We start from the raw sequence: 24933 nt of genomic DNA, 5'->3' as shown, positions 1-24933 counted from the left end.
GTGCGTCTCTTCGCCAGTCGCTCCACGGGTCCATCAATGGACATGACGTGGATCTCTGTCTCCCCAGGGGAAGAAAGCCCAGCTGAAAGCGTTCATCGTTGGTTTAAGCAAGGAGTACTCCATCCTGTCTCAGTTCACCAGCTTTGTGGCTGTTGAAAAAAGGGTTTGTATTCACTCTGCCTGAGCGGCCATCACCACCCGTTAGTCTAAGTCTTTTCCACCTTCCAGGAGCCGGGCCAAGCAGACGAGGCCTTCACTGACATCCCCGCGCTGTTGGCCGAAGAAGATGTGGACTTCCTGCCCTACATCAGCTGGACGCCTCGTGAGAGCAGCACGGAAGAGGAAGAAACGGACGACGATGTGAGTGCCGCATGAACTCGGTTGCTTGTTTCTATTACGGGTCTCTTTTTAAGCTGCTTTTGTCTGCCACTTCCTGCAGGACTCCTGGTCCGGATCAGATTCCTCCCTTGGCGAGCCGTCTCCCTGGTATCAGCCCACGGTTTGTCTCCACTTTTTTTTTTTTTTTACATATGTTTCCTGAATTATATATATTTATATTTTTATGAATGATGAGCTGAAGTCAACCACAAATCAGCCATAATTATGAATTATTTCATACCTGAAAAAACATGTCATGATGGGGGAGCCATAACTATGGTGACATGGATCGTGATGCCAGGGATTACTGTTGTTAAATGTTTATTATATGTTTATTATATGGACATGAACCAAGCAGTGAGCGTTACCGTCGATAGCCACCAGAGGGCACCGTAGGCTTGTGACGACGTCAGTCATGGAAGGAAATGATTAGACCAGCCTTGTTTCTTTTTTAATGCCTGGCACAACTAAATGTGACAAATCACAAAAATAGATCCTACCACTTTCATTTTTGGCAGCACAATGCTCTAGATATGAATGTAAGAACTTAAGTGATGCTTGTTATTACCTACAAAAATATGCAAGTTGGTAGATATCATGTCTTAAATAAAATTCCAATGAGCTATTTTTATACCTGTAGTTGCACCAGGATGAATAAAATGCATCAATAAACCAGTGGCCGTCCATGCTGCTCCTCCAGCCATGACAAATGACCTTAAACGTGAACTTCAAGGGATGGTTGACGTCCTCATCAGGATGGCTTTTCCTCTCCTTGAGTTCTGGTCGGGTTCTTAAGTTTGGTTGTCTGGCCTTCCCGGCGTGTATTCCTGGGACATCAGTCCATTCAAGCGTCCAAGGAAGCAAGGGACCTTTAAACCTTCATGGACCCTGCCGGTGTTAAGTAACATTCTTATCAGTCACGCAAGTGTAAAAAGAAGAGAACCACCGTCGTGCTTGAAAAGCATAAAAAGCGTCCACCAAAAAGTACTATTTGTTTACCATTCATCCCGTGAGCAGGAGAAGGTCCCCACTGTGGTTGAACGTACGCTGAATGTTCTTTCTCTCTTCTCCTTCTGGTAGAGCCCCGCCTCCTCGCTGTCGTCTCCAGAAATGTCGCCAGTCGATGAACTTGGGGCTCGTAAGAGGATGCAGAAGGCTGTGATAGAGAAAGCGGCAGCTTCTGATGAGCTGATGGCCAAGGAGTCCAGCAAGATGGAGGAGGTGGAGGAGCACATGGAGTCCAGCAAGATGGAGGAGGTGGAGGAGCACATGGAGTCCAGCAAGATGGAGGAGGTGGAGGAGCACATGGAGTCCAGCAAGATGGAGGAGGAGGATGAAAGTGAAATGGGATTCGGATTGTTTGACGACGTACCAGCCTTTGTTGAAGCCTTATGTTCCAGAGGAAGAACCAAGCCAGGTCGCTTTACTGGATCATTTGCTGCTGCTCCTCGTCCTTCTCCTCCTCCTCCTCCTGGAGCCACGCAACCAGATGTAGAACCATTTCCACCAAGCCTGGACGTACCACGTATCCAACATGGCGGCTCATTGGAGGCCTCTCGTCCACGTCTACGTGGAACTCAAAGGGATAACAGCCTTCAATTCGATATCACCCCTAAATCCAGACCCACCCATCCGTCCCATGATGCACCTCCACCACCTCCTCCTCCCCCTGGAGACACAGATCCAAATGGAAAGAATTTACTTGAAGACCTCGGCTCACCAGTTCCGCCCCCTCTGCTGCCACTTCAGCATCAAACCCTGCGACGTGTGCGTCCGAACCGTGATGTAAAAGCTAAGGAAGCCGGAGTCCAGCATCAGTGGGATCCTCCTGGGATGGAAGCTCAAGTGAAGCTCCAGCAGCAACCAGGTGGAGGAGCTGAGGAGACCATTGAGCGCTTTGATGGCTTTCCTGTCAGACAAACATCAACCAGGATGTCTTCCCCTCCCGTGGTTGGAACGCTTTTTGGCAGCAAAGCACCTTCAGGGCCTTGCCAAGGGTCTGGCTATTCTGGTAGGGCACCAATCACGTGTGGTCCACCAGCAGGACTTTCTCAGCTGCTTCAGTCTCAGGTCCGGTCTACGGCACCAGGTTTTTCTTTGGCGAGCCAAACTTTGGCACCAGATTTTTCTTTGGCGAGCCAAACTTCGGCACCAGATTTTTCTTTGGCAAGCCAAACTTCAACAACAGGTTTTTCTTTTGGGAGCAAAACTAGGGCACCGGGTTTTTCTTTGGCGAGCCAAACTAGGGCACCGGGTTTTTCTTTGGCGAGCCAAACTTCTGCACCAGGTTATTCTTTGGCACCAGGTTTTTCTTTGGCGAGCCAAACTAGAGCAGCAGGTTTTTCTTTGGCGAGCCAAACTTCTGCACCAGGTTTTTCTTTGGCGAACCAAACTTTGACACCAGGTTTTTCTTTGGCGAACCAAACTTTGACACCAGGTTTTTCTTTGGCGAGCCAAACTTCTGCACCAGGTTTTTCTTTGGCGAACCAGACTTTGACACCAGGTTTTTCTTTGGCGAGCCAAACTTCTGCACCAGGTTTTTCTTTGGCGAACCAAACTTTGGCACCAGGTTTTTCTTTGGCGAGCCAAACTTCAGCACTAGGTTTTTCTTTTTCAAGCCAAACCTCGGCACCAGGTTTTTCTTTTGGGAGCCAAACTTCAACACCAGGTTTTTCTTTGGCGAGCCAAACTAGAGGACCAGGTTTTTCTTTTGGGAGCCAAACTTCAGCACCAGGTTTTTCTTTGGCGAGCCAAACTTCAACACCAGGTTTTTCTTTGGCGAGCCAAACTAGAGGACCAGGTTTTTCTTTGGCGAGCCAAACTTCAGCACCAGGTTTTTCTTTTGGGAGCCAAACTGCATCCAATCTTGCACCCATTTTGGGAAGAAGAGCAGTCGGCTCTGCTCCACCCGACCCTGCGCCAAGACCCGTGGGACGTGTCCTCAGGCAGACATCCTGGTGAGTCGAAACTCAAGCGCCGTCCAAACGGTTCAGTCCATAAATTAATTTGAAGCGGTTAAAAGAATACATAGATAACGAAGGTTCCGATAACGATGTCGGCAGCAGCGCTCCCCTCGTCCTGCGTCAGGTCACATGATGGTGTTACCTTGTCTGTGATGCCGCTAAGGTGCGTTGGACAACAAACACCGACGCCGCATGGCGCTGAACCGATGATTGATGTGTGGCATGGGAACAAGGCAATGAAAGCAGACGCCAATAAGACTAGTCACGCGTCCGTCTCCATCAATACGTCCTCGTGTGCCGCCCTCATGGCTTCGCTACGCTGTTTTCCACCGTGCTGGAGCGTATGGACAAATACGGCACATATGTCACGTATGTCATATTTATGAGGCTTATTGCACGTGTGGACGCTCGTACGGTTGGAACATTTCCATCCAGACGGTTGGCTCGCCACAGCATGGCTAATCCATCACGTAAAAGACGTCTAAATAGGAGATGGGGATTATAAATATCACTTAGTTCCATCAGCATCAAAGTCTACATATTGTCACAAACATCAAGCGTGACGGATGATGTCGGGATGATGATGGCGGGATGGTGTCGGGATGATGATGGCATGATGACGGGAGGATGTCAGGATGATGTCGGGATGATGATGGCATGATGACGGGAGGATGTCAGGATGATGTCGGGATGATGATGGCATGATGATGGGAGGATGTCGGAATGATGTCAGGATGATGTCGGGATGATGATGGCATGATGACGGGAGGATGTCAGGATGATGTCGGAATGATGTCGGGATGATGATGGCATGATGACGGGATGATGTCGGGATGATTTCGGGATGATGTCGGAATGATGACGGGAGGATGTCGGGATGATGTCGGAATGATGCCGGAATGATGTCGGGATGATTTCGGGATGATGTCGGAATGATGTCGGGATGATGATGGCATGATGACGGGAGGATGTCAGGATGATGTCGGGAGGATGTCAGGATGATGTCGGGATGGTGTCGGGATGATGATGGCATGATGTCGGAATGATGTCGGGATGATGTTGGGATGATGTCGGAATGTCGGGATGATGTCGGAATGATGTCGGGATGATGAGGGCATGATGTCGGGATGATGTCGGAATGATGTCGGAATGATGTCGGGATGATGGGTGCTCGTGCCTCCCGTCCTTTTGTGTTGAAAGCAGTCGTGGCTGCCAATCAAACGTCTGGCTAGCGTCCTGCTGGTCGTTGCGGAAGCGACCTGCTCTTCTGGGTTCCGTCTTAAAAGGCGAAGGCGGATAAAAGTTCCAACAATTTAGCAGGAACTCCGTGTGGAAAAGGCTTCCGTTACCAAACGCTACATCCCACGTATGTAAGATGCGTGTCTGTGTGCTGATCACGTGTTGCTATCACGTGTTTGCAGGTCGGCAGGAGGCCAGAATCTGGCAAAATGGACGAAGATCTTCGAGATGCAGACTTCGGTAAGACTGAACACATTTTCTTAACAATCAAATATCGCTGATCCCAAAGTTTGATATTAGCGCTAATAACACCATGACTATTTTATATGATAGATGATCTATTACCTATTTATAGTATATCTTATATTATTATATTCCAGTTTCCTAGGGACAATATCAGTCGGTATCAGTGATCGTACTTATGCCCATCAAAAACACGAACAAACATGTCTGCCATGTGGACTTTACCGGGATGTGCGAAGGAAGGTTTGCGTCCTGGTTAGCATGGACAGATCAGGTTAACATGGAGAGGAGGCGGAGCACGCCGACTTTCCCAGGCTCACAAAAGTACGCAGCCGGGGTCCAACCTTTGGAAACCGAAAAGCAAAAGAGCCCAAACCAGGAAGTGATGTGAAAACTCAAGGAAGGACAACTGAAGTCCAGATCTCGGTCACGTCCTGGTGGTAGCCTGGTGCCCGGTAAAGCTCCAGCATGGATGAAAGCCGTGTTGATATTTGGCTCCGGCAGGACGGCTACTGGGAGCTGACCACGGAGCTGGGCCAATGCGTCAACGTCGACCTCCACGTCCTTGCCGACGACTTCCTGACGAGCAAAGGCATCCGCTCTCTGGGTGAGATGATGTTCCATCCTCGTAGTCCGCAGCGTTGCGGTGTGAGCTCACATCCTGTCGTGCGCAGGCGTGAAGGCGGCCGCTGACATCCTGAGGCTGCTGGCGACTCTTGTGGTCCTGCAGATGATGAGGTTGGAGAAGCTGCCGGAAGGCCGGCTGCTGCGTACGCTGTTCGCTTTGGAGGAACCGCCGATCAGGTGAGGGTCTTCACACCGTCGGGCTCCCGCTTCTGGAAATGCCAACAGCCCTCACGTGGAGAGGGTTTTTGTTTTTTGTGGCAGAAGCAGGCCGCCCCGCTGGCAGCGCGTCAGGACGGCGGTGGACTGGGTCTGCTGGGCCGACCGCCAGTACCCGTGCGTCTGCAGCCGGCTTGAGATGGGCTTGACCTGGGAGTCCGTCACCCGCCAGCTGCTGGGCTACGACGTCCCGCCCGCCTTCTCGCCTCTTGCTGGCCTCAAGCTGAGGAGCAACATGGCCGCCGCGTGCCCCCCTGTGGTTGTCCAATGAGAACCCCCGGCAGCATGGCGGGAAAGAAGCGCAGGTTGCAACATCAAAAGGCTTGTTTTTAATATGTTCATGATAATTCATAGGTATGTAAACAAATTGCAGGTATTTGGGGCCAAAAGAAGCATTTCCGGGCATAACCTGGACCACATGACACAACGTTCAAATCCAAGGCATTCACAAATCACATTCAAACACCTAAAGATACACTCTCATACAAATCTTTATGCTAACTCCTCCAGGGGGCGCCGCAGCAAACCAACCTCCTCCATCCAACCCTGGCTTCCGCATCTGTCTCTCCTGTCCTCCTTCACCACATCCATGAACCTCCTCTTTGGTCTTCCTCCACGCCTCCTACCTGGCAGCATCCTTCTACCAATATATTCACTAGCTCTCCTCATCCCAACTTTATCTCCAAGGCTTCTATCATGTAATGTCCCTCTGATGTACTCCTTCCTGATCCTGTCCATCCTGGTCACTCCCGATGTGAACCTCTGCATCCTCATACTGCGTCTTGCTGCGGCTAATCTCCACTTTCTCTCTGGACTACTGCTACCAACTGCTACCAACTTCATCATGACTTTGCCAGGTGAGCCCAGTTCATGAATGATTGAAGTTCATGATGTGGAACATCATCATGAACTTCATTCATTCATTCATTCATTCCATCCCAGACATTTCCCAAAAGCTGCCCCTCTCCGTACCGGACCTTTCTGATGATCCTTCAAGGTGCTAAGGCTTGATGGATAGTGTAGAAACCAAAAGAAGGGTTAGACTCTCATCTTTCGGTTTCTACCCTGCCCTTTCTCTGCTTCTTAACCAGACCAACGCTTTGCTTAACAATCATTGGGACCTTTAATCAACAACAATTACGCTTACTCCAAGTACTCCACTCATATTTAACACAAAATAGCATTTGAGTATTGTAACTGTTGTAACTATCACTAGGTGTCAGTTGGGGTACACTGGCGACACAATAGCCACTGCAGGAAGTACTGACCAGAAACAGGAAGTAGAAAAGGAACAGGAGCAAACAACTCTCCTATATTATGTCTTATTTTCTCTTTCTGTGTCTGTTATATTGGGTAATAGGAGTGTAAAGGTGACTATGGGGGTGTTATTTACATCTAGAGGGCTCTAATCATGTTAAAAAGTGTATTTAGAAGGTTGTTAGCCTTCCTTTTCTATGTCGTAGCTACCAAATGATTCCATTCGGGAATAAGGAATCCTGCTTAGCGGAAATAAAGTTGGGTCTGGAACCAATTGATCACCATGAAGGAGTTCCACTGTCATCTTCTTATGATTATATATTCATGTTTACAATAAAAAATCAGCAGTAATTGTATAAGAATAAAGCCAAAAAGTGTCATCTAACAGGGAAGTAGTCATAATTTCATATCATTTAACTTGAAATAATAAAGAATAAAAACACAAGTTAGTAGGACACAAGTTCTAATATCAGAAACCCCAAAAATACAGCAAATACATTTTTTTTGGGGGGGGGGGTTAGTTTGCAGAACAGTTCTGATATGACCAAAATAAAGTCTAAATATTATGAGAAGAACATTTATGAGATCAAAGTTAAAGTTGTGGAGGGAAAAAATACTGTAAAAATGGCCAGAATACCACATTGGTACTACAGTTCTAGGTCAGGTCTGGATCTGAGTGGACCACATGGGGGCAAGTCCACTTTCTAGATATAGTCGGGCCCTCAACCTCCAGTTGACTGCCCCCATGTGAGTTTGATGCCCCCGGTGTAGAGGACGAAAGGGAGTTTGTGCTAAGACCCACCCCGCACCACCTCACGCCGCTCCACGCCACACCGCTCCATGCCACCCTATGCCGCCCCACGCCACACCATGCCACTCCATGCCATGCCACCCAACGCCACGCCTCTCCACGCCACCCTACACCACCCCACGCCACTCCAAGCCATGCTGCTCCACACCTTTGTGTTTGCCGCGTTGCTGTCAATCAAGGCCCCCCGCCCTCTGAAGCGGGGCCAATCATCTAAAGCGGCGTGGAAGTCATGCGGACTCGCTTGCAGACGTAGCTCCCGTACTCACTGAGGAACTAATGAGTGGAGTAGTTATTGAGGAAATATGTGTGTCACATGACATACATTGTTAGCTGACTCATGCTAACTCATTTTCTCTCTTTGGGACACACAGAAAGTGGAACCCGATATATTTCAAAGATTGTGGATGATGGGCAACCCCCCCCCCCCATCAGGCCGTTCCACCAGTGACGTCATCACGGAGTGCAGCTCTGCTCCATTCCAGGTCCAAGAGGACTAGATCTAGGATGGTGCTGGATCTCCATGGTATCGGCCAAATAATGGCTGTGTGTTGAAAGGAAGTCCACACCGCCATACAAGCCCTACACTGATGTTGACCAAATAAGTCCCATGTGACCACCTGGCAACCCTATGATGTAATCCTGATGATGTCACCCAATACAGGTGGTCATAAAGGCTTGTTGTTTGGTCACCGAAGGCGGCGTGTCTGTTCATCGAAGGCGGCGTGTGTTGACATTTAAAAAGATGTCACCTGGTCACTGAGGCCTTGCGTTCACAAGCGGTCGCAGAGATGTGACACGCAAAGGATGATGACCTTCCTCGGGCGGGATAATCCATGTTTGCAGTATACCCTTGGGCAAGGACATGGAGTCTTCTGAAAATAATGATAGTTCCAATAGGCTTTACTCAGAGTTGGTGGAGACCCTGAACCTCAGTGCTCTGGACAGTGAGGAAGCGGAGGAAGATGTTTCGGGTGCTAAAGAAGATGTGCCGTGTAGCAATTGGGCCGATGGAACCTGCCCCGAAGCAGGTACTACCACCTCTGAGTATTTCACGGGACGTGACACACAAGGCGTGGTCACACCGCCCTCCAGTCAGGAGGCAGGCCATGATGGCGAAGGAAAGGACCCCCCCGCTGTGGCACGGTCATCTCCTGAACGGCAACTTGGGGAAACCTGTGAAGCCATTAGTCCGGTGGTAGATCCCACAGCGGTTTATAGTGATGAGGGGGTGGCATCTAAATCCCAGAGCGTGTTGTCCAAAGAGGAGCAGAACGGAGAACCGTCGTCCAACGACCAGCTTTTGACTCCGGAATCCTCTCGATATTCCAGTGGCAGGCAGAGCATGAGGAAAGATGATTATGATAACATCACATCAGAAGACATGGCGTCAGAGGAGGATCGTGCTGATGATACTGCAGGGGTTGATAGGGACCAAGATAGGCCACCAAAAGCCACGAGTCCATCAGCACAAGAAGACCACAAATCGGATATGGAGGGTTCTGGTGAAGTAGGAAAACGTACGCCATCAAAATCCTTGAGCCCATTACAACGGGAGGAGCAGAAAGGGGATAAAACGCCCCCCTTGACCTGTTCTTGTGAAGAGTCCCATCCTGTGGAGGTTGATACTGATGTGAACAAAGAGACACCCTCAAAATCCTTGAGTCCATCACAACGGGATGAGAAGAAAGGTGATGGAACGCCCCCTTTGACCTGTTCTTGTGAAGAGGTTGACACTGATGTTAACAAAGAGACGCCCTCAAAATCCTTGAGCCCCTCACAGCAAGAGGAGAAGAAAGGTGGTGGAACGCCCCCCTTGGCCTGCTCTTGTCAAGAGTCCCATCCTGTGGAGGTTGATACTGACGTAAAAAAAGAGACACCCTCAAAATCCTTGAGCCCATCCCAACAGGAGAAGAAAGGTGATGGAACGCCGCCCCTAACCTGTTCTTGTGAAGAGTCCCATCCTGTGGAGGTTGATACTGATGTTAAGAAAGAGACGCCCTCAAAATCATCGAGTCCATCCCAACAGGAGAAGAAAGGTGATGGAACGCCCCCCTTGACCTGTTCTTGTGAAGAGGTTGATACTGACTTTAACAAAGAGACGCCCTCAAAATCCTTGAGCCCATCACAACGGGAAGAGAAGAAGGGTGATGGAACGCCCCCATTGACCTGTTCTTGTGAAGAGTCCCATCCAGTGGAGGTTGATACTGATGTAAACAAAGAGACGCCCTCAAAATCATTGAGCCCATCGCCACATGAGACCCCCCTGACCTGTTCTTGTCATCCATTAGATGAAGAGAAATTATCAAAATCCTTGAGCCCATCACAACGGGAGGAGAAGAAAGGTGATGGAACGCCCCCTTTGACCTGTTCTTGTGAAGAGGTTGATACTGACGTAAACAAAGAGACGCCCTCAAAATCCTTGAGCCCATCCCAACAGGAGAAGAAGAAAAGTGATGGAACACCCCCCTTGACCTGTTCTTGTGAAGAGTCCCATCCTGTGGAGGTTGATACTGACGTAAAAAAAGAGACGCCCTCAAAATCCTTGAGCCCATCACAACAGGACAAGAAAGGTGATGGAACGCCGCCCCTGACCTGTTCTTGTGAAGAGTCCCATCCTGTGGAGGTTGATACTGACGTTAACAAAGAGACGCCCTCAAAATCCTTGAGTCCATCACAACGGGAGGAGAAGAAAGGTGATGGAACGCCCCCCTTGACCTGTTCTTGTGAAGAGGTTGATACTGACGTAAACAAAGAGACGCCCTCCAAATCCTTGAGCCCATCCCAACAGGAGAAGAAGAAAAGTGATGGAACGTCCCCTTTGACCTGTTCTTGTGAAGAGTCCCATCCTGTGGAGGTTGATACTCACGTAAACAAAGAGACGCCCTCAAAATCCTTGAGCCCCTCACAGCAAGAGCAGAAGAAAGGTGATGGAACGCCCCCCTTGGCCTGTTCTTGTCAAGAGTCCCATCCTGTGGAGGTTGATACTGACGTAAACAAAGAGAGGCCCTCAAAATCCTTGAGCCCATCCCAACAGGAGAAGAAAGGTGATGGGACGCCGCCCTTGACCTGTTCTTGTGAAGAGGTTGATACTGACGTAAACAAAGAGACGCCCTCAAAATCCTTGAGCCCATCCCAACAGGAGAAGAAGAAAAGTGATGGAAAGTCCCATTTGATCTGTTCTTGTGAAGAGTCCCATCCTGTGGAAGTTGATACTGACGTAAACAAAGAGACACCCTCAAAATCCTTGAGCCCATCCCAACAGGAGAAGAAAGGTGATGGGACGCCCCCCTTGACCTGTTCTTGTGAAGAGTCCCATCCTGTGGAGGTTGATACTGACGTTAAGAAAGAGACGCCCTCAAAATCATTGAGTCCATCACAACGGGAGGAGAAGAAAGGTGATGGAACACCCCCCTTGACCTGTTCTTGTGAAGAGTCCCATCCTCTAGAGGTTGATACTAACCTAAACAAAGATACGCCCTCAAAATCCTTGAGCCCATCCCAACAGGAGAAGAAAGGTGATGGAACGCCCCCCTTGACCTGTTCTTGTGAAGAGGTCGATACTGACGTGAACAAAGAGACGCCCTCAAAATCCTTGATTCCCTCAAAGTCCTTGAGGCCATCCCAAGAAGAGCAGCAGATAGAAGAGCAACCATCCCCAATAACGGGTTCTTCCAGTCCTGCAAAGGTTGATACTGACTTACATAAAGAGACACACCCAAAATCTTTGAACCTAGAAACCTCGAACCCATCACTGCAAGAGGGGCAGACTTCAGGTCTTAGTCCACCCTTGGGTTCTACTTCTCAAGGGTCAGGCTTTGCGCAGGTTACGAGTGATCAACCCTTAAAATCCTTAAGTCCAGTACCACTACAGGGACAGGAAGTGCAGGGAACGCCACATCAGACCAGCTCTTCTCAGGAGTCAGAAGCTGTGGAGGCTGGTAATGATAATAATCAGGACAAGGAGAAACCATCAAAATCCTTGAGCACATCTCCACGAGATGGGCAGACTACAGGTGAAGCTCCACCCTTGGATTCCAAGACCTCCACACAGTCATCTCCACATGAGGACCAGACAGAAGTCTCTGAAAAAGCCTACAAGGAATCAACTCCAGAACCCGTCAGAGGTGAAACCGGTTCACCAGACTTTGCTCCTGCCCTAGTATGCTTGGAGGATGACATCCGGGCAGCCATCCAAACGGCCTCCACTTCCATCTATGAGGGCATAGTTCATCATGTTGAAGATATGGCGTCCAAACCCTGGAGAACATCACCGTCAGAGAACCAGTATTCAAAAGTCATCCCTGACTTTGCATCAAAATCCTTGAAAACTTTCCCACGAGAAGAGTCTTTCTTTGCTGAAGGCCTCGTTTCAGTTCCGGGGTTTTCACAGGAGATCAAACACACGTTCAAAGTTGCATCAAAGTCTTTAAGCTCTTTACCACAAGAGGAAAAAGTCATGGTGCCAGATCTTCTGGAGCGGTACTTCAGTGATGCAATCAAAACGTGTTCCAGAACCTTATTCCATGCTTTGAAGAGTCAGGTGGAGGACTACGACGCCGAGGACGTGGCCTCCAAAGACTTCATCCCAGTCAAGAAAAGACATCGAAAAGTGAGAAGAGCTCAAGACATTGAAAAAGACTTTGCACAAGCCGAATCACTTGCCGGAACCCTGAAGGTAGCCTCCAGTCCAGAGGCTACTGGGGACAACGTTTTAGATGTTAGACTCGATGAAGGAAGAGCTTCGGCGACCGAGGATGTTCTCTTGCAGAAGCACTCTCCTGGAACACTCTCAGGACATCAACAATTTCCCGCGGACGTCCTGGGTGAGTACTTCCATGCTGGAGACTTTATTCATATGCAGGATGTGTAAGAATGTCATCTGTTGCAGAAGAACATCCTGAGAACGTCACGGAAACCTCCCCAAGCGCTCCCAACAACTCTGAAGACTTGAAAGGCGTCGTGAAACGACACAAGCAGAAAATCCACCCCGTTGGGTCTGAGGAGGAAGACGCCCCAAAGCACCCTTGTCCGCATAGTCTCTTTGCGGTTCTGGAGGACACAAAAACCAAAGAAAATATTGAGACCTCCAAGCATTTCCAAAGCATTTCATCCAAAGCTCCTGAAAGAAACAAGAAGACTCACAAGGTGAAGATTTCAAAAGACTGTCATCATTTAAAAAAGAAAAAAGTCCTTCATATTTCCAAGCCAGAATCTTCAGACGTTTCCCTTCAGGACAGTGAGTCGGGAGAGTATATGCAAAAGGTGAAGAAGTTCTTCAGAAGGATGCAGAGGTGCAGAGTGTGTCCAGCAGTATGTAAGGGGGGCAAGATGGACGTTTCAGCCAGACCGCAGAAACATCAAACTAAAAAATCATTTTTGAATACACTTTGGAAAAAACTTTGGACGGGCTGAGACTCTCGGTTGACGCTTTAGTTGATATCTTCACTCCTGGACACCACTGGGGCCGTGAGGATCCACCTCTGTGGAAAACAACGCTCCCTTTGGGAGTTAGCAGGACTTTGAGGAGCATTGGTCCACGGTCTGTATAGATCACTTCTGGATTGGGTCTGTCTTACCAAAAACATGTTGAGGATCACTTAAGTCCTACAACAGGAAGAAAATAGCGAGAGAAGATCAGGTCAGTTGTTGGTATCGGTTGGAGATGGCCATATTGGCAAAATAAACGCCCCCCCCCAAAAAAATAAACTCTATAAATACTTCCTCTCCCCACCACCACCTGTTCCCGATCAGCACTTTTTGGGTACCAGTTGAACCCAAAATAAACCTCCATTGTTGTTGCTAGTCCCACTCTGGACTCCTATTTGAATTCCAGAACGGAGCAGAAGAATGCTAAAGTCGTAGCGTGGATGTAGGTCAACTACCAGGAACCGAGTCCTAATGTCCTCCTTCCGACCAGAGAAGAGTGTCGGCCCCGAGTATTGAAGCTCCCAACTTTTTACAGCGGTTTTTAGTTTTTAGTCTGCTGATGTCCAGGGGTCTTCCGTGGTCTCCTGTTTGCAGTGTTCTCTGATTTAGATCGTAGTCGTCGTGGAAACAAGGCGGAATCCTCAACCCGCCACCCCGCTCGTAGTCGCAGCAGCAGATCTGACACCTGTCAGTCAAAGTCGGTGGGTGAGACCTGGACAGACTTATTGATCCATAAGGTACATTTCTTGAATAAAATGCAAGGCAGTATTCCTAAATGGTTCTAAGTACATACAGAAAACGATATACAATAATGGTCAATGACAAATGGATTGAAATGATTTTTGATACTGAGTACAAATGTAGCGTTATTACAAGAGACTAAATGTAATCTTTGGAAAATGGAGTTAGAGTAAAAGTCATATTATGGCAATAAAGTAAAAATATAGTACATTTTTAATGACAAGAAAGTTGGGTTAAAAGCTGCCATTTTACACAAAGTCAAAATATGAATAGAATGAATTTATATGAGAAATAATGTGACAGCATTCCCCCCCCCCCCCCATGACCCACGCCATCACTGTAGTCCACTGTAGTCAGCGTACATTCTGGAAGCTTCTGTTTTCTGGTGCCAGTAGAAGGCAGCTTTATTTTGATGAAGACAAACAGGATGGATCACGTCAGTAGCCACGCCCTAAAGATAATATTGACTGATGGTGGCGTACTGGAAACACTTGTGGAGTCTTTTTACCGCACGTCTTCTTCAACGCCACCGAGGATTTCTTTGTAGGGAAAGAAATGTCTGAGCGGCCATGGCGTCTCTGGGACAGATCATCTTCTACACGTGAGCATCCAGGCTTCTTCTACGCTTTGCATCTTCTACATAAAAAACAGCGTCTTGTTCATTCACTTCTAAAAATACAATGCTAGCACTTTTCAATAGGGTACACCAAAGGGTAGTACTACTGGGGAACTAATGACTAGAGTAGTTACTGGGGAACTAATGAGGAGAGTAGCTATTGGGGAACTAATGAGGGTAGTAGTTACTGGGGAACTAATGAGGAGAGTAGCTATTGGGGAACTAATGAGGAGAGTAGCTACTGGGGAACTAATGAGGGTAGTAGTTACTGGGGAACTAATGAGGAGAGTAATTACTGGGGAACTAATGAGTAGAGTAGTTACTGGGGAACTAATGAGGGTAGTAGTTACTGGGGAACTAATGAGGGTAGTAGTTACTGGGGAACTAATGAGTAGAGTAGTTACTGGGGAACTAATGAGGAGAGTAGCTACTGGGGAACTAATGAGGGTAGTAGCTACTGGGGAACTAATGAGGGTAGTAGTTACTGGGGAACTAATGAGGAGAGTAGCTACTGGGGAACTAATGAGGGTAGTAGTTACTGGGGAACTAATGAGGAGAGTAGCTATTGGGGAACTAATGAGGAGAGTAGCTACTGGGGAACTAATGAGTAGAGTAGTTACTGGGGAACTAATGAGGAGAGTAGCTACTGGGGAACTAATGAGGGTAGTAGTTACTGGGGAACTAATGAGGAGAGTAGCTATTGGGGAACTAATGAGGAGAGTAGCTACTGGGGAACTAATGAGGGTAGTAGTTACTGGGGAACTAATGAGGAGAGTAGCTATTGGGGAACTAATGAGGAGAGTAGCTACTGGGGAACTAATGAGGGTAGTAGATACTGGAGAGCTAATGAGGAAAGTAGATACTGGGGAACCGATGAGGATCTAATGAGTAGAGTAGTTACTGGGGAACTGATGAGGAGAGTACTTACTGGGGAACTGATGAGGAGAGTAGTTACTGGGGAACTGATGAGGAGAGTAGTTACTGGGGAACCAAGCCACATACATTTACAGTGGTTACTGGGAACTAATGAAGAACCAATTACACACTAATGAATGGAGTAGTTACCGAGGAACTAGTGAGTAGTGACTGAGGAACTGAAGCGCATGCATTTGAAGTAGTTACTAGGGAACTAATGATAAGAGGAGGTTTGTTCCTCTGAACGAGTACCATTGCGTGTACCGTATTGTAAAGTGTTACCTGGAATTGAAGTAAAACGACATCCAAAATGGAAAACTGCAGAGTACAAAGTCATGTGAACATATCATTGCTAATATTGTCATACTGTGTTAATAGAGTTATTATATATATATATATATATATATGCCATCTTATGATCTATATTATTGTAACTATAATTCTGTCTTACAATATTATGAAAGAAGTAGCGTATAAAAAAAAATGTATTCCTAAAGTAAAACGGTTATCTGGATCCCCAGCAGACCTTAAACGCCTCACATCCTGCTGTTTTATCGCTGTAAAAAAAACATTGTCCTAGTTAAAAGTGGTGTGTGTATTTGTGTGTGTTTGTGTGTATTTGTTTGTGTGTGTTTGTGCAGCATGATCACGCTCATCATCATCTTTTCCTCAATCATCATCCTCATCTTGGCTTTAACCTTCTCAGGTAAGCCATGACATGACATGTCACCTTCTCATGCTACGGAACGAGAAGGAGTTTTGACGACCGGAGGTCAAACAGCTTAGCTGCGGTTCACCTTTCAGCCACACGGGGGTGCTAAATATACCACACTGCGTGTCTGTGTCCCACCCAAGGATCCTTGTCAGTGGTCCAGAGCCTTAACAGACTTCCTGTGGCCAACCTGGGCCAAGACCAAGTCCTCAGCTGCTTCCTGCCGACCGACGACGAGCAAAGCACCTTCAAGCAGGTCTCGGTCACGTGGGAGAAGACCTCTCTGTCCGGGGTCGTCTTCCGCTACGAGGACGGCGCCGAGAGCAACGCCGACCAGGACTCTCAGTACAGCGGCAGGGCGGAGCTCTTCACGGACTCCCTGGTCAGAGGAAACGCCTCCCTGCTGCTGAGGAGCGTCAGGCGCGCCGACGAGGGCGAGTACAAGTGCGGCGTCAGCTACTCGGACGGCAGCGGGGAGGTCAGCGTACGCCTGAGGACGGCAGGTACCCAGGCCCCCCCTTATTTCCTGTTATCATGTCTACTATATTGGCTAATATGGAGTGAAAAGGTGACTATAGGGGTGTTATTTCATTTCTAGAGGGCTCTAATAATGTTAAAAAGCATACTTTACAAAGGTTGTAAACACATTTACTATACCAAATATGTCTTATGTCCCGTTATATGTACTATATTGGGTAATGTGGAGTATAAAGGTGACTATAGGGGTGTTATTTCATTTCTATAGGGCTCTAATGATGTTAAAAAGCATACTTTACAAAGGTTGTAAACACATTTACTATACCAAATATGTCTTATTTCTTGTTATTATGTCTAATATATTGGCTAATATGGAGTGTAAAGGTCACTATAGGGGTGTTATTTCATTTCTAGAGGGCTCTAATAATGTTAAAAAGCATACTTTACAAAGGTTGTAAACACATTTACTATACCAAATATGTTTTATGTCCTGTTATATGTACTATATTGGGTAATGTGGAGTGTAAAGGTGACTATAGGGGTGTTATTTCACATCTGGAGGGCTCTAATGTTAAAAAGCATACTTTACAAAGGTTGTAAACACATTTACTATACCAAATATGTCTTATTTCCTGTTATTATGTCTAATATATTGGCTAATATGGAGTGTAAAGGTGACTATAGGGGTGTTATTTCATTTCTAGAGGGCTCTAATAATGTTAAAAAGCATACTTTACAAAGGTTGTAAACACATTTACTATACCAAATATGTTTTATGTCCCGTTATATGTACTATATTGGGTAATGTGGAGTGTAAAGGTGACTATAGGGGTGTTATTTCACATCTGAAGGGCTCTAATGATGTTAAAAAGCATACTTTACAAAGGTTGTAAACACAATTACTGTACCAAATATGTCTTATGTCCCGTTATGTCTGCTATATTGGGTAATGTGAAGTGTAAAGGTGATTATAGGGGTGTTATTTCACATCTGGAGGGCTCTAATAATGTTAAAAAGCATACTTTGCAAAGGTTGTAAACTGATTTACTATACCAAATATGTCTTATGTCCTGTTATTATGTCTAATATATTGGTAATATGGAGTGTAAAGGTGACTATAGGGGTGTTATTTCATTTCTAGAGGGTTCTAATAATTAAAAAAAAGCATACTTTACAAAGGTTGTAAACACAATTACTGTACCAAATATGTCTTATGTCCCGTTATGTCTACGGGAGTGGGCCGTGGTGTTTCTGCACACAACTTTTGTTGCAAAACATTCCTGAATATGTCCCTGCCGGTCGTGAATACTTCCTGATCATGTGCTCCTCCCGCCAGCCTTCACAGCGCCAACGTTCACATTCTCAGACGGCGCCCTGACAGCCGAGGCAAGGCGCTGGTTCCCCAGGCCCAACGTGACGTGGCTGGACGCCGACGGCAACGTCCTGCAGGGGAACACCGACTTCCAGGAGATATCTTCCGGGATATTCCGTGTGGTCAGCACTCTGCAGCCCATCAACGACAGCGACACGTACACCTGCAGGATCCACAACCGCCTGGTGACGGCGCACGCTGATGCCACCGTGACAGGTCAGTTACTGCCAGACGCTCTACTGGTAATACTTAAAACATGAATAGCTTTTCTCCGGATACTCCGCCTCTCCCCAAGACAGCTGGGATAGGCTCCAGCACCCCCGCAAATGAATGAATGAAGCCAAGACAAAAATAATATATATATATTTTTAATAGATTTGTCATTTCTAAAAATGCCACTCCATAGGGGTCACCATAGGGGTGTTATATCATGTCTGGAGGTCTCTAATAATGTTAAAAAGCATACTTTACAAAGGTTGTAAAGTTTACTATACCAAACATGCCTTATTTCCTGTTATTATGGCTACTATATTAGTAATGGGAGTGTAAAGGTGACTATAGGGGTGTTATTTCATGTCTAAAGGGCTCTAATAATGTTAAAATACTTTATTACTTACGTTATACTATATATATTTTTTAAATAGATTTGTCATTTTTAAAAACGCCACTCTGACATTTGTGGCAACGTTTTCCAAAACTAAGTTGAACATTTGTTTCTGTGTGATACATTCCAGGCTCTGACGTTTCAGCGAGAACCCGCTTCACCTACGATGCCGCATCAGCCCTGCTAGCATCACACTGCATGGTCGCTGTGTGCGTCCTCCGTTACCTGCTTTAGGAGGACAATAGTTTGGGGTGAAACCAGTATTACCTTAGCTCGTCATTAGAGGAAGCTAACATGTATCTAGCAGTAAATTACTAAAAAAATAAATGTGTGGAAACGTCAAATATGCAATATTTTCATTGCTTCATGCATAAATATACCATTGATAGCTGCATTGTTAATTTGTGCCATTAGAGGGGGTCAGTGAGGGGCCCCGAAAGTGTTAGCACCGCCCCTACTGGAGCCTGGCTGCCTTCCATTGGCCAGCCGGTGCCGAGGTATCCGATGTCCCAATGGGGCCGTGAACGCACCGAAGAAGGCATTCCTATGGGATTTAGCTAATGAGGGAAAGTTGAGAAAACTATTTCTTTTCTTCTAAAAAACCCCAGTGTTAGCGATTCGCGGTATTACACAAGTTTTCCCTCAACGGTGACTGCTTTTTGGACCGAATTGGACCTCACGTTTTTGTTGTTTTTTGTTGGTTCGAACAATGTCCGACGAAAAACAGCCGACCTCAATTTCGATAAGGGAACACGACAAAGCGTCGGGGAATCCCAGGGCGGTTTGTAAGGTGTGTCGAAGTTTGTACCGGGAGCCCAGAATCCTGCCATGTTTGCACACCTTCTGCCTGGACTGCATCAACCAGCTGGAGCCGTTCTCAAGGGGCGCTCGCGGTTGTCACCGGGACGGCCCGATTGACGACGGAGAGGCGGGGAGAGCAGAGAAAGCCAACACCACGGTGCTCTGTCCCGACTGTGACTCCGAGGTGGACCTTCCTCCGTCGGGGGCGGTCGGTCTGAGCACAGACCACCTGGCGCTGGACGAGGTCTTCCTGGAGACGCTGGCGAGCGACAGCCCGATGGGGTGCGACCTGTGCGGCGAGACGTGCGCCGAGAACCGCTGTGAAGTCTGCTGCGTCAACTTGTGCGAATTCTGTTATCAAGCGCACAGGTACTCTTCTTCTACGGCTCTTGTACTTCCGCATCTACTTCCTCTACGGCTCCCGCGCTTCCGCGTGTACGACTTTTACTTCCGCATTCCTCTGCAGTGTTTTCATTTTTTTTAACTAAATAAATAACAGTATTCCACGCCCCAAACTACTTTTAACTCATTTATAAAATGTGTGTACTCGTTTATAGTTATATTTTGAAAACACATCGCTACAGAGGGAGTAGAAGTTTTTATGAAAAGCAGTTATATTAACAGGATAATATCACGGAACAGGCCGAGTGGTTAGCATGTTGGCCACACAGGGGTATCTCTCGTGCTTGCGTGGGTTTTCTCCGGGTACTCCGGTTTCCTCCCCCATTCCAAAAACATGCTAGGCTAATTTGCCACTCCAAAATACCTGTCCATAGGTATGAATGTGGGTGGGAATGCTTGTTTGTCTATATGTGCCCTGTGATTGGCTGGCCACTCCAGGGTGGACCCGCCTCTTTGTGAAAGGAGCATTGTTATTCGTTGCCGTGTTTGTCCACAGGCGGCAGAGGCGCACAGCGTCTCACCCCATCCAGCGTTTGGAGGACCTCAAATCCGGAGGTCGTCTCTGTCGTCCCGTCCTCTGCTCCCAACATCCCGGCCAGGAGCTCCGCCTCTTCTGCCAGCCATGTGACCTCCCCGTGTGCCTGGAATGCGCCGCCACGCTGCACGTCGAGCACAACTGCTGCCCCACTCACGAGGTCATCGACCGCCACGGAGACCGCATCAGGGCGTTGGTGACGGTCACGCTGCGACCGCACCTGGAGCTTCTGGAGCAGACCCTGCAGAAGGTGATCCCGGGTCTGGCTCCGCCCTCGCTGACACGCCTCCTCGTTCTTCTTTCTTTTTGTGTTGCCGTGTTCTCCAGGTGGAGCTTTCCCAGCAGGCTTTGCAGCAAAGAGTGGAGGCCACGGCCGATGAGGTGAGGGCGTTTGCACGAGGATACGCCAGCGCGGTGGAAGCACACTGCCTGTCTCTGTTGCGCCGCCTGGAGGAGCTCCGCCTACAACGCAGGTGTGGTAGCGAGCTTGTGACGAGATGGACGCCGGACTCCACCCTGACATCCATCCCTTGTTGCCGTCTGACAGGAACCAGCTCCACCTGCAGAGGGCGCAGCTGCAGCAGGCCGCGTGCGACGTGCGCGGCGCCGTGGACTTCGCCGAGAGGCTGCTGAGCTGCGGCTCGGACGCGGAGATCCTCAGCGCCAAGGCCGTGACTCTGCGGAGGCTGAGCGGCTTGGCAGAGAGAAGCCGAGACCCCCACCTGGGGGCCCTCCTCCCCGACGACGGCAGCGCCATCCGCTTTGACGCCGGGGAGGCGGCGGGGGAGGCGGGGGGCTTCCCGCTGGTGGGTGTCGTTCACTTCAAGGCGGTGGACCCCAGCAAGTGCATCACAGAAGGAGAAGGTAAGCGCCCGTCGGGGGTGGGGGCGCCAGGTGGCGTTGTGGTCTCGGTTCTCCCGTCATCGTGTGTCCTCAGGCCTGCGGCGGGCCAGCGAGGGTCAGCGGGGTCACTTCACCCTCGTCTGCCGCGACTCTGCCGGGGAGCCGATGGCCCGGGGGGGCGATCACGTCCTGGTCAGCATCCTTCACAGGGACAAGAAGAACTGGTGGGCGCGTGAACGTCTAAACGACCATCAGCCGAGCCTGGAGTTCTATCCATGATCTGGCTTATCTCCATCCAGCACGGTGGAGGCCACGGTGGAAGACCACAACGATGGCTCCTACGAGGTTTCCTACACTCCCGAGGAGGCGGGGATGTACTCCGTGTGGGTTTGTGTCAGAGCTCAGCACGTGAAGGTTCGTGAAGACTCCACAGGACGTGGGCGTGGTGTCCGTCCGTTCATCGACTGGTCTGGTCTGGTCTCTCCAGGGTTCTCCGTTCGTGTTGAGCGTGCACAGGAAGCCGAGGCGCCACACGGGCACGTTCCACTGCTGCTCCTTCTGCTCCAGCGGAGGAGCCAAGGAGGCTCGCTGTGGCTGTCCAGGAACCATGCCAGGTACCTTCAAGCCTCCTCATGCTGCTGCTGCATCCACACACTAGAACCTGATTAAGGACGTCAACGCCCAGTAGCTCCTTCAGATCAAGTTGGGAGTTCATGTTGTTGCCATACTATCTCGGAATGGGATGGGAATTTAAAGTAGGAATGCATGGATTTTATTGGAAAATGGCAACAAAGAAAATGTTATTTCTTAAATATGAATATTTATTATATGCTGAAATATGTTTTATTTGTAAATAGACTTTGTTCATATTTATATAGATTTTTTTCTGAAATTGTTATATTAATTTATTTTGTATTTATTTTGTTTTTATTTAGTTTAGTTTTATTTAGTTTAGTTATATTTTGTTTTTATTTAGTTTTGTTTTTAGTTTTAGTCTTATTAGACACCGTACAAACAAATAAATAATACAGATTTCATAAAAAGAAGATAAGATAAGAATTTGACAAAATATATCACAAACTATCGTTTCTCTTATTTTATGACATTTTATAACGTATTCACTGTACAGTAGTCCCGCCCTCAAATAAATCTTTTCTGTTCCTTGTTTCCAGGGAACATGTGAGTCCACATTATATTTCATTTATGTCTTATGTCAACTAAGTTATGAAGTTGGCGACTATAGGGGTGTTACTTCATGTCTGGAGGGCTCTGATCATGTTAAAAAGCATATTTAGAAGGTCTTAAACAGCTTTTCTATGCTCTAACTACCAAAATATTCCATTTGTAAATAAGGAATCCTGCTTTGCTTATCACGGTTGATTGTGGAACTTCTGGAAATTCTGATTACCCGGCAACTAATAATGTTTGTGTTGCCTCCAGGAGGATTTCAAGGCTGCGGTCACAGTCACAAGGGTCATCCCGGGAAGCCGCACTGGTCCTGCTGCGGAAGCACCGCCGAGAAGTCCGAGTGTTTGCCCGCCAGCGTCCTGAAGGCCGTGCCTGCCGGAAGCCACGTGAGGACCGTCGAGCTCTGAGAGGACGGATAGATGGGCGAGGTTTTCGGGGGGGGAATGTGGGCGATGGCGGGACCGAAGCAGGAAGTTAGACGAGGCAGTGAGCCTTCACGCGGTCGGGTAAAATGTTACTTTGGAAGTGCCAACAATACTTGAAAAATTAGCGTTGATGTCCTCAGGTGCCAAGAATATAAACAATATGGATTGTTTTTATTTAGTATCGCTAAACATTAGCGTGTTAGCATTTTTGCTATTTAAAGGTATAAATTTACATCGATGGAGTTTTCATGTTCAATGTTAACATGCTAACAGTTAGCATGTTAGCATTGCTAGTTTACTAAGTTATCATGGTAACATTTAAGGTATTTTATATGTGTAAACTTACATAAACAGTAAGTATTATTATGCTTTGTTGGTACACAAAAATTATCATGTTAGCTTGTTTGTTATTTTCAAAGGTATAAACTTAGCATTTTAATGTGCAGTGTTAGCAGGCTAACAGCTAGTATGCTAACATACACTAAAATGCTGAATTTAGCATATTCGATATTTTGCTAGTGTTGGCTTACATAGAGAGTGGTTTTGTGTTAGCATGCTAACTGTTTGCAGCATGTTAGCATTTCAGACATGGTATTATCCTACATTGACACACAGCGCGATGATGCCAGGTGTTAACCCACACAGTTAGCATGCTAGCTACAGCATTTCAGTCCGGCGTGAATAGGAAGCTTGCAAATGCGATACCTGTTGATTGCTATGCTAGCTAGGGTGGGGGGGTGCTGGAGCCTATCCCAGCTGTCTTGGGGCGAGAGGCGGGGTCCACCCTGGACTGGTGGCCAGCCAATCACAGGGCACATACAGACAAACAACCATTCACACTCACATTCATGCCTATGGACATGCAAACTCCACACAGAGATCGAACCCTTACTGTGTGGCCAACATGCTAACCGCTCGTTTACCATGCGCCCGTTCCTGTTGATCCATTTTGTAATATGTTCACAAAAATAAACTCCATTGATCTTCGGACTTCATTGTTTACCGAACTCACGGAGGACTTACAAAGTTAGAATCTGCGGTTTCCTCGTCTGCTTGAAGTCCACACTTCCCAAAGAAGGCCGTGCAGTTTCTTTTCACGCCACCAGATGGCAACGCTTGCAAACGTGCGAGGCTGTGCATGAACCTACTGCAACATGAGGCGATGCTTGGGGAAGAAGGACACAACAAGGCGCCCCGGGCTCTCGACACATTGGGAATACCATGGATACTGGCAGATATAAAATATAAAATGCCGTGGATGGAGTGGGCCATGGTGGCAGCCATATTGTATAAGGACCACAAACGCGTGTTCATTTTAACCATATGTATAAGGACGCTGCAGGTTGGACACCTGGTCTAGGGGTCTGATCCTGTCGTCATGACAACACATTCTCAATCTGATAAAAAGTTGTTGTAGTTGACCAAAGGTTATAATGACACCAATGCAGGTCGGCGCTGTAGGAAGTCATGTGTTTGCACCACGAGTAGCTTAGCATGCGCTTAGACCACGGAGACAAAGCGGGAGCAAAGACCACATAATCGCTCAGCAAACATACCTCGCTCCATTGTTTCCTTATGGATCACTATTTGGCAGCTAATTACATGCTTGGTAAATACTGATGACGAGGATGAGGTGTCCTCCATCACTGGCGTGTTTTAGCAAGCAGCTCGTACTAAGACCACCGTGTCCAAACTCTTCCCAGCGACGATGCAAAAGACCCCACAACAAAATCCAAAGAGGTGCATGTCTCACTTGCCTCAGTGGAGGTCAGAGTTCACGACTTTTTTTGGTGACCTTTGGGGAAATAGTCTGGTCTGACCAGACAAAAGTTGAACATCTTGAAAGGTGTCTCCCATCACATCTGGCATTTCAGTAGAAGAAGAGTCAAACATGGTGGTGGTAGTGTGATGGTCTGGGGCTGTTTTGCTGTGATACATGGAAGCATGAATTGTGCCATGAAGGAGAACGTCGGTGACCTCAAGCTGAAAGCAACAATGATCCAAAAGACAGCAGCAAGTCCACCAAAGCACATGAAGACCTTGGAGCGGCCTAGTCCAAGTCCTGAGCTGAATCCTATTGAGATGCTGTGGCATGACCTTCAAAAAGCTTCATGCTGGAAAAGCCTCCAATGTGGCTGAAT

The 24933-nt window shown here is 47.7% G+C and overlaps 4 protein-coding genes across 13 annotated transcripts in view; all 4 read left to right on the top strand.

Annotated features, from left to right (window-relative positions):
- The window catches only part of parp4 (poly (ADP-ribose) polymerase family, member 4), a 38062-nt gene extending 29972 nt beyond the window's left edge, over positions 1 to 8090 (top strand). For 5 of the 9 annotated variants that reach the window (XM_058081763.1, XM_058081756.1, XM_058081761.1 and 2 more), the window contains 8 exons: positions 68 to 163; positions 229 to 360; positions 440 to 499; positions 1459 to 3335; positions 4763 to 4820; positions 5328 to 5430; positions 5498 to 5627; positions 5712 to 8090. In XM_058081763.1, the coding sequence (XP_057937746.1) occupies positions 68 to 163; positions 229 to 360; positions 440 to 499; positions 1459 to 3335; positions 4763 to 4820; positions 5328 to 5430; positions 5498 to 5627; positions 5712 to 5937 (2682 nt within the window). In that variant the 3' untranslated portion in view covers positions 5938 to 8090. The remainder of the gene's footprint in view (positions 1 to 67; positions 164 to 228; positions 361 to 439; positions 500 to 1458; positions 3336 to 4762; positions 4821 to 5327; positions 5431 to 5497; positions 5628 to 5711) is intronic. The other 4 variants (XM_058081760.1, XM_058081758.1, XM_058081757.1 and 1 more) reach the window with 4 other exon arrangements.
- Positions 6376 to 13166, top strand: LOC131135634 (serine/arginine repetitive matrix protein 2-like). Of its 2 annotated transcripts, XM_058081766.1 has the most exons (4): positions 6376 to 6523; positions 8106 to 10114; positions 10238 to 12557; positions 12623 to 13166. In XM_058081766.1, exons 2-4 carry the CDS (start codon positions 8597 to 8599, stop codon positions 13144 to 13146), a joined length of 4362 nt encoding a protein of 1453 aa, XP_057937749.1. In that variant the 5' UTR covers positions 6376 to 6523; positions 8106 to 8596; the 3' UTR covers positions 13147 to 13166. The 2 variants fall into 2 exon arrangements, with proteins under 2 accessions (XP_057937749.1, XP_057937748.1); XM_058081765.1 differs by having other exon boundaries at positions 8106 to 12557.
- Positions 13167 to 14362: 1196 nt separating this feature from the next.
- vtcn1 (V-set domain containing T cell activation inhibitor 1) lies at positions 14363 to 18933 on the top strand. The gene is made up of 5 exons (XM_058081768.1): positions 14363 to 14503; positions 16075 to 16139; positions 16289 to 16648; positions 17959 to 18210; positions 18729 to 18933. The coding sequence occupies exons 1-5, from the start codon at positions 14472 to 14474 to the stop codon at positions 18830 to 18832; spliced, it is 813 nt and encodes a 270-aa protein (XP_057937751.1). The 5' UTR covers positions 14363 to 14471; the 3' UTR covers positions 18833 to 18933.
- Positions 18934 to 19089: 156 nt separating this feature from the next.
- trim45 (tripartite motif containing 45) lies at positions 19090 to 23834 on the top strand. Its single transcript, XM_058081767.1, has 8 exons — positions 19090 to 19768; positions 20298 to 20586; positions 20664 to 20809; positions 20884 to 21200; positions 21274 to 21403; positions 21479 to 21593; positions 21667 to 21793; positions 22620 to 23834. Exons 1-8 carry the CDS (start codon positions 19308 to 19310, stop codon positions 22772 to 22774), a joined length of 1740 nt encoding a protein of 579 aa, XP_057937750.1. The 5' UTR covers positions 19090 to 19307; the 3' UTR covers positions 22775 to 23834.
- The last annotated feature ends 1099 nt before the right edge of the window (positions 23835 to 24933 follow it).

Source organism: Doryrhamphus excisus, chromosome 9 (genome assembly GCF_030265055.1).
Source record: "Doryrhamphus excisus isolate RoL2022-K1 chromosome 9, RoL_Dexc_1.0, whole genome shotgun sequence".
In the NCBI taxonomy this organism is placed as follows: domain Eukaryota; kingdom Metazoa; phylum Chordata; class Actinopteri; order Syngnathiformes; family Syngnathidae; genus Doryrhamphus; species Doryrhamphus excisus.
The sequence above is the reverse complement of the archived record's forward strand: the minus strand, read 5'-3'. Positions and strand labels throughout refer to the sequence as shown.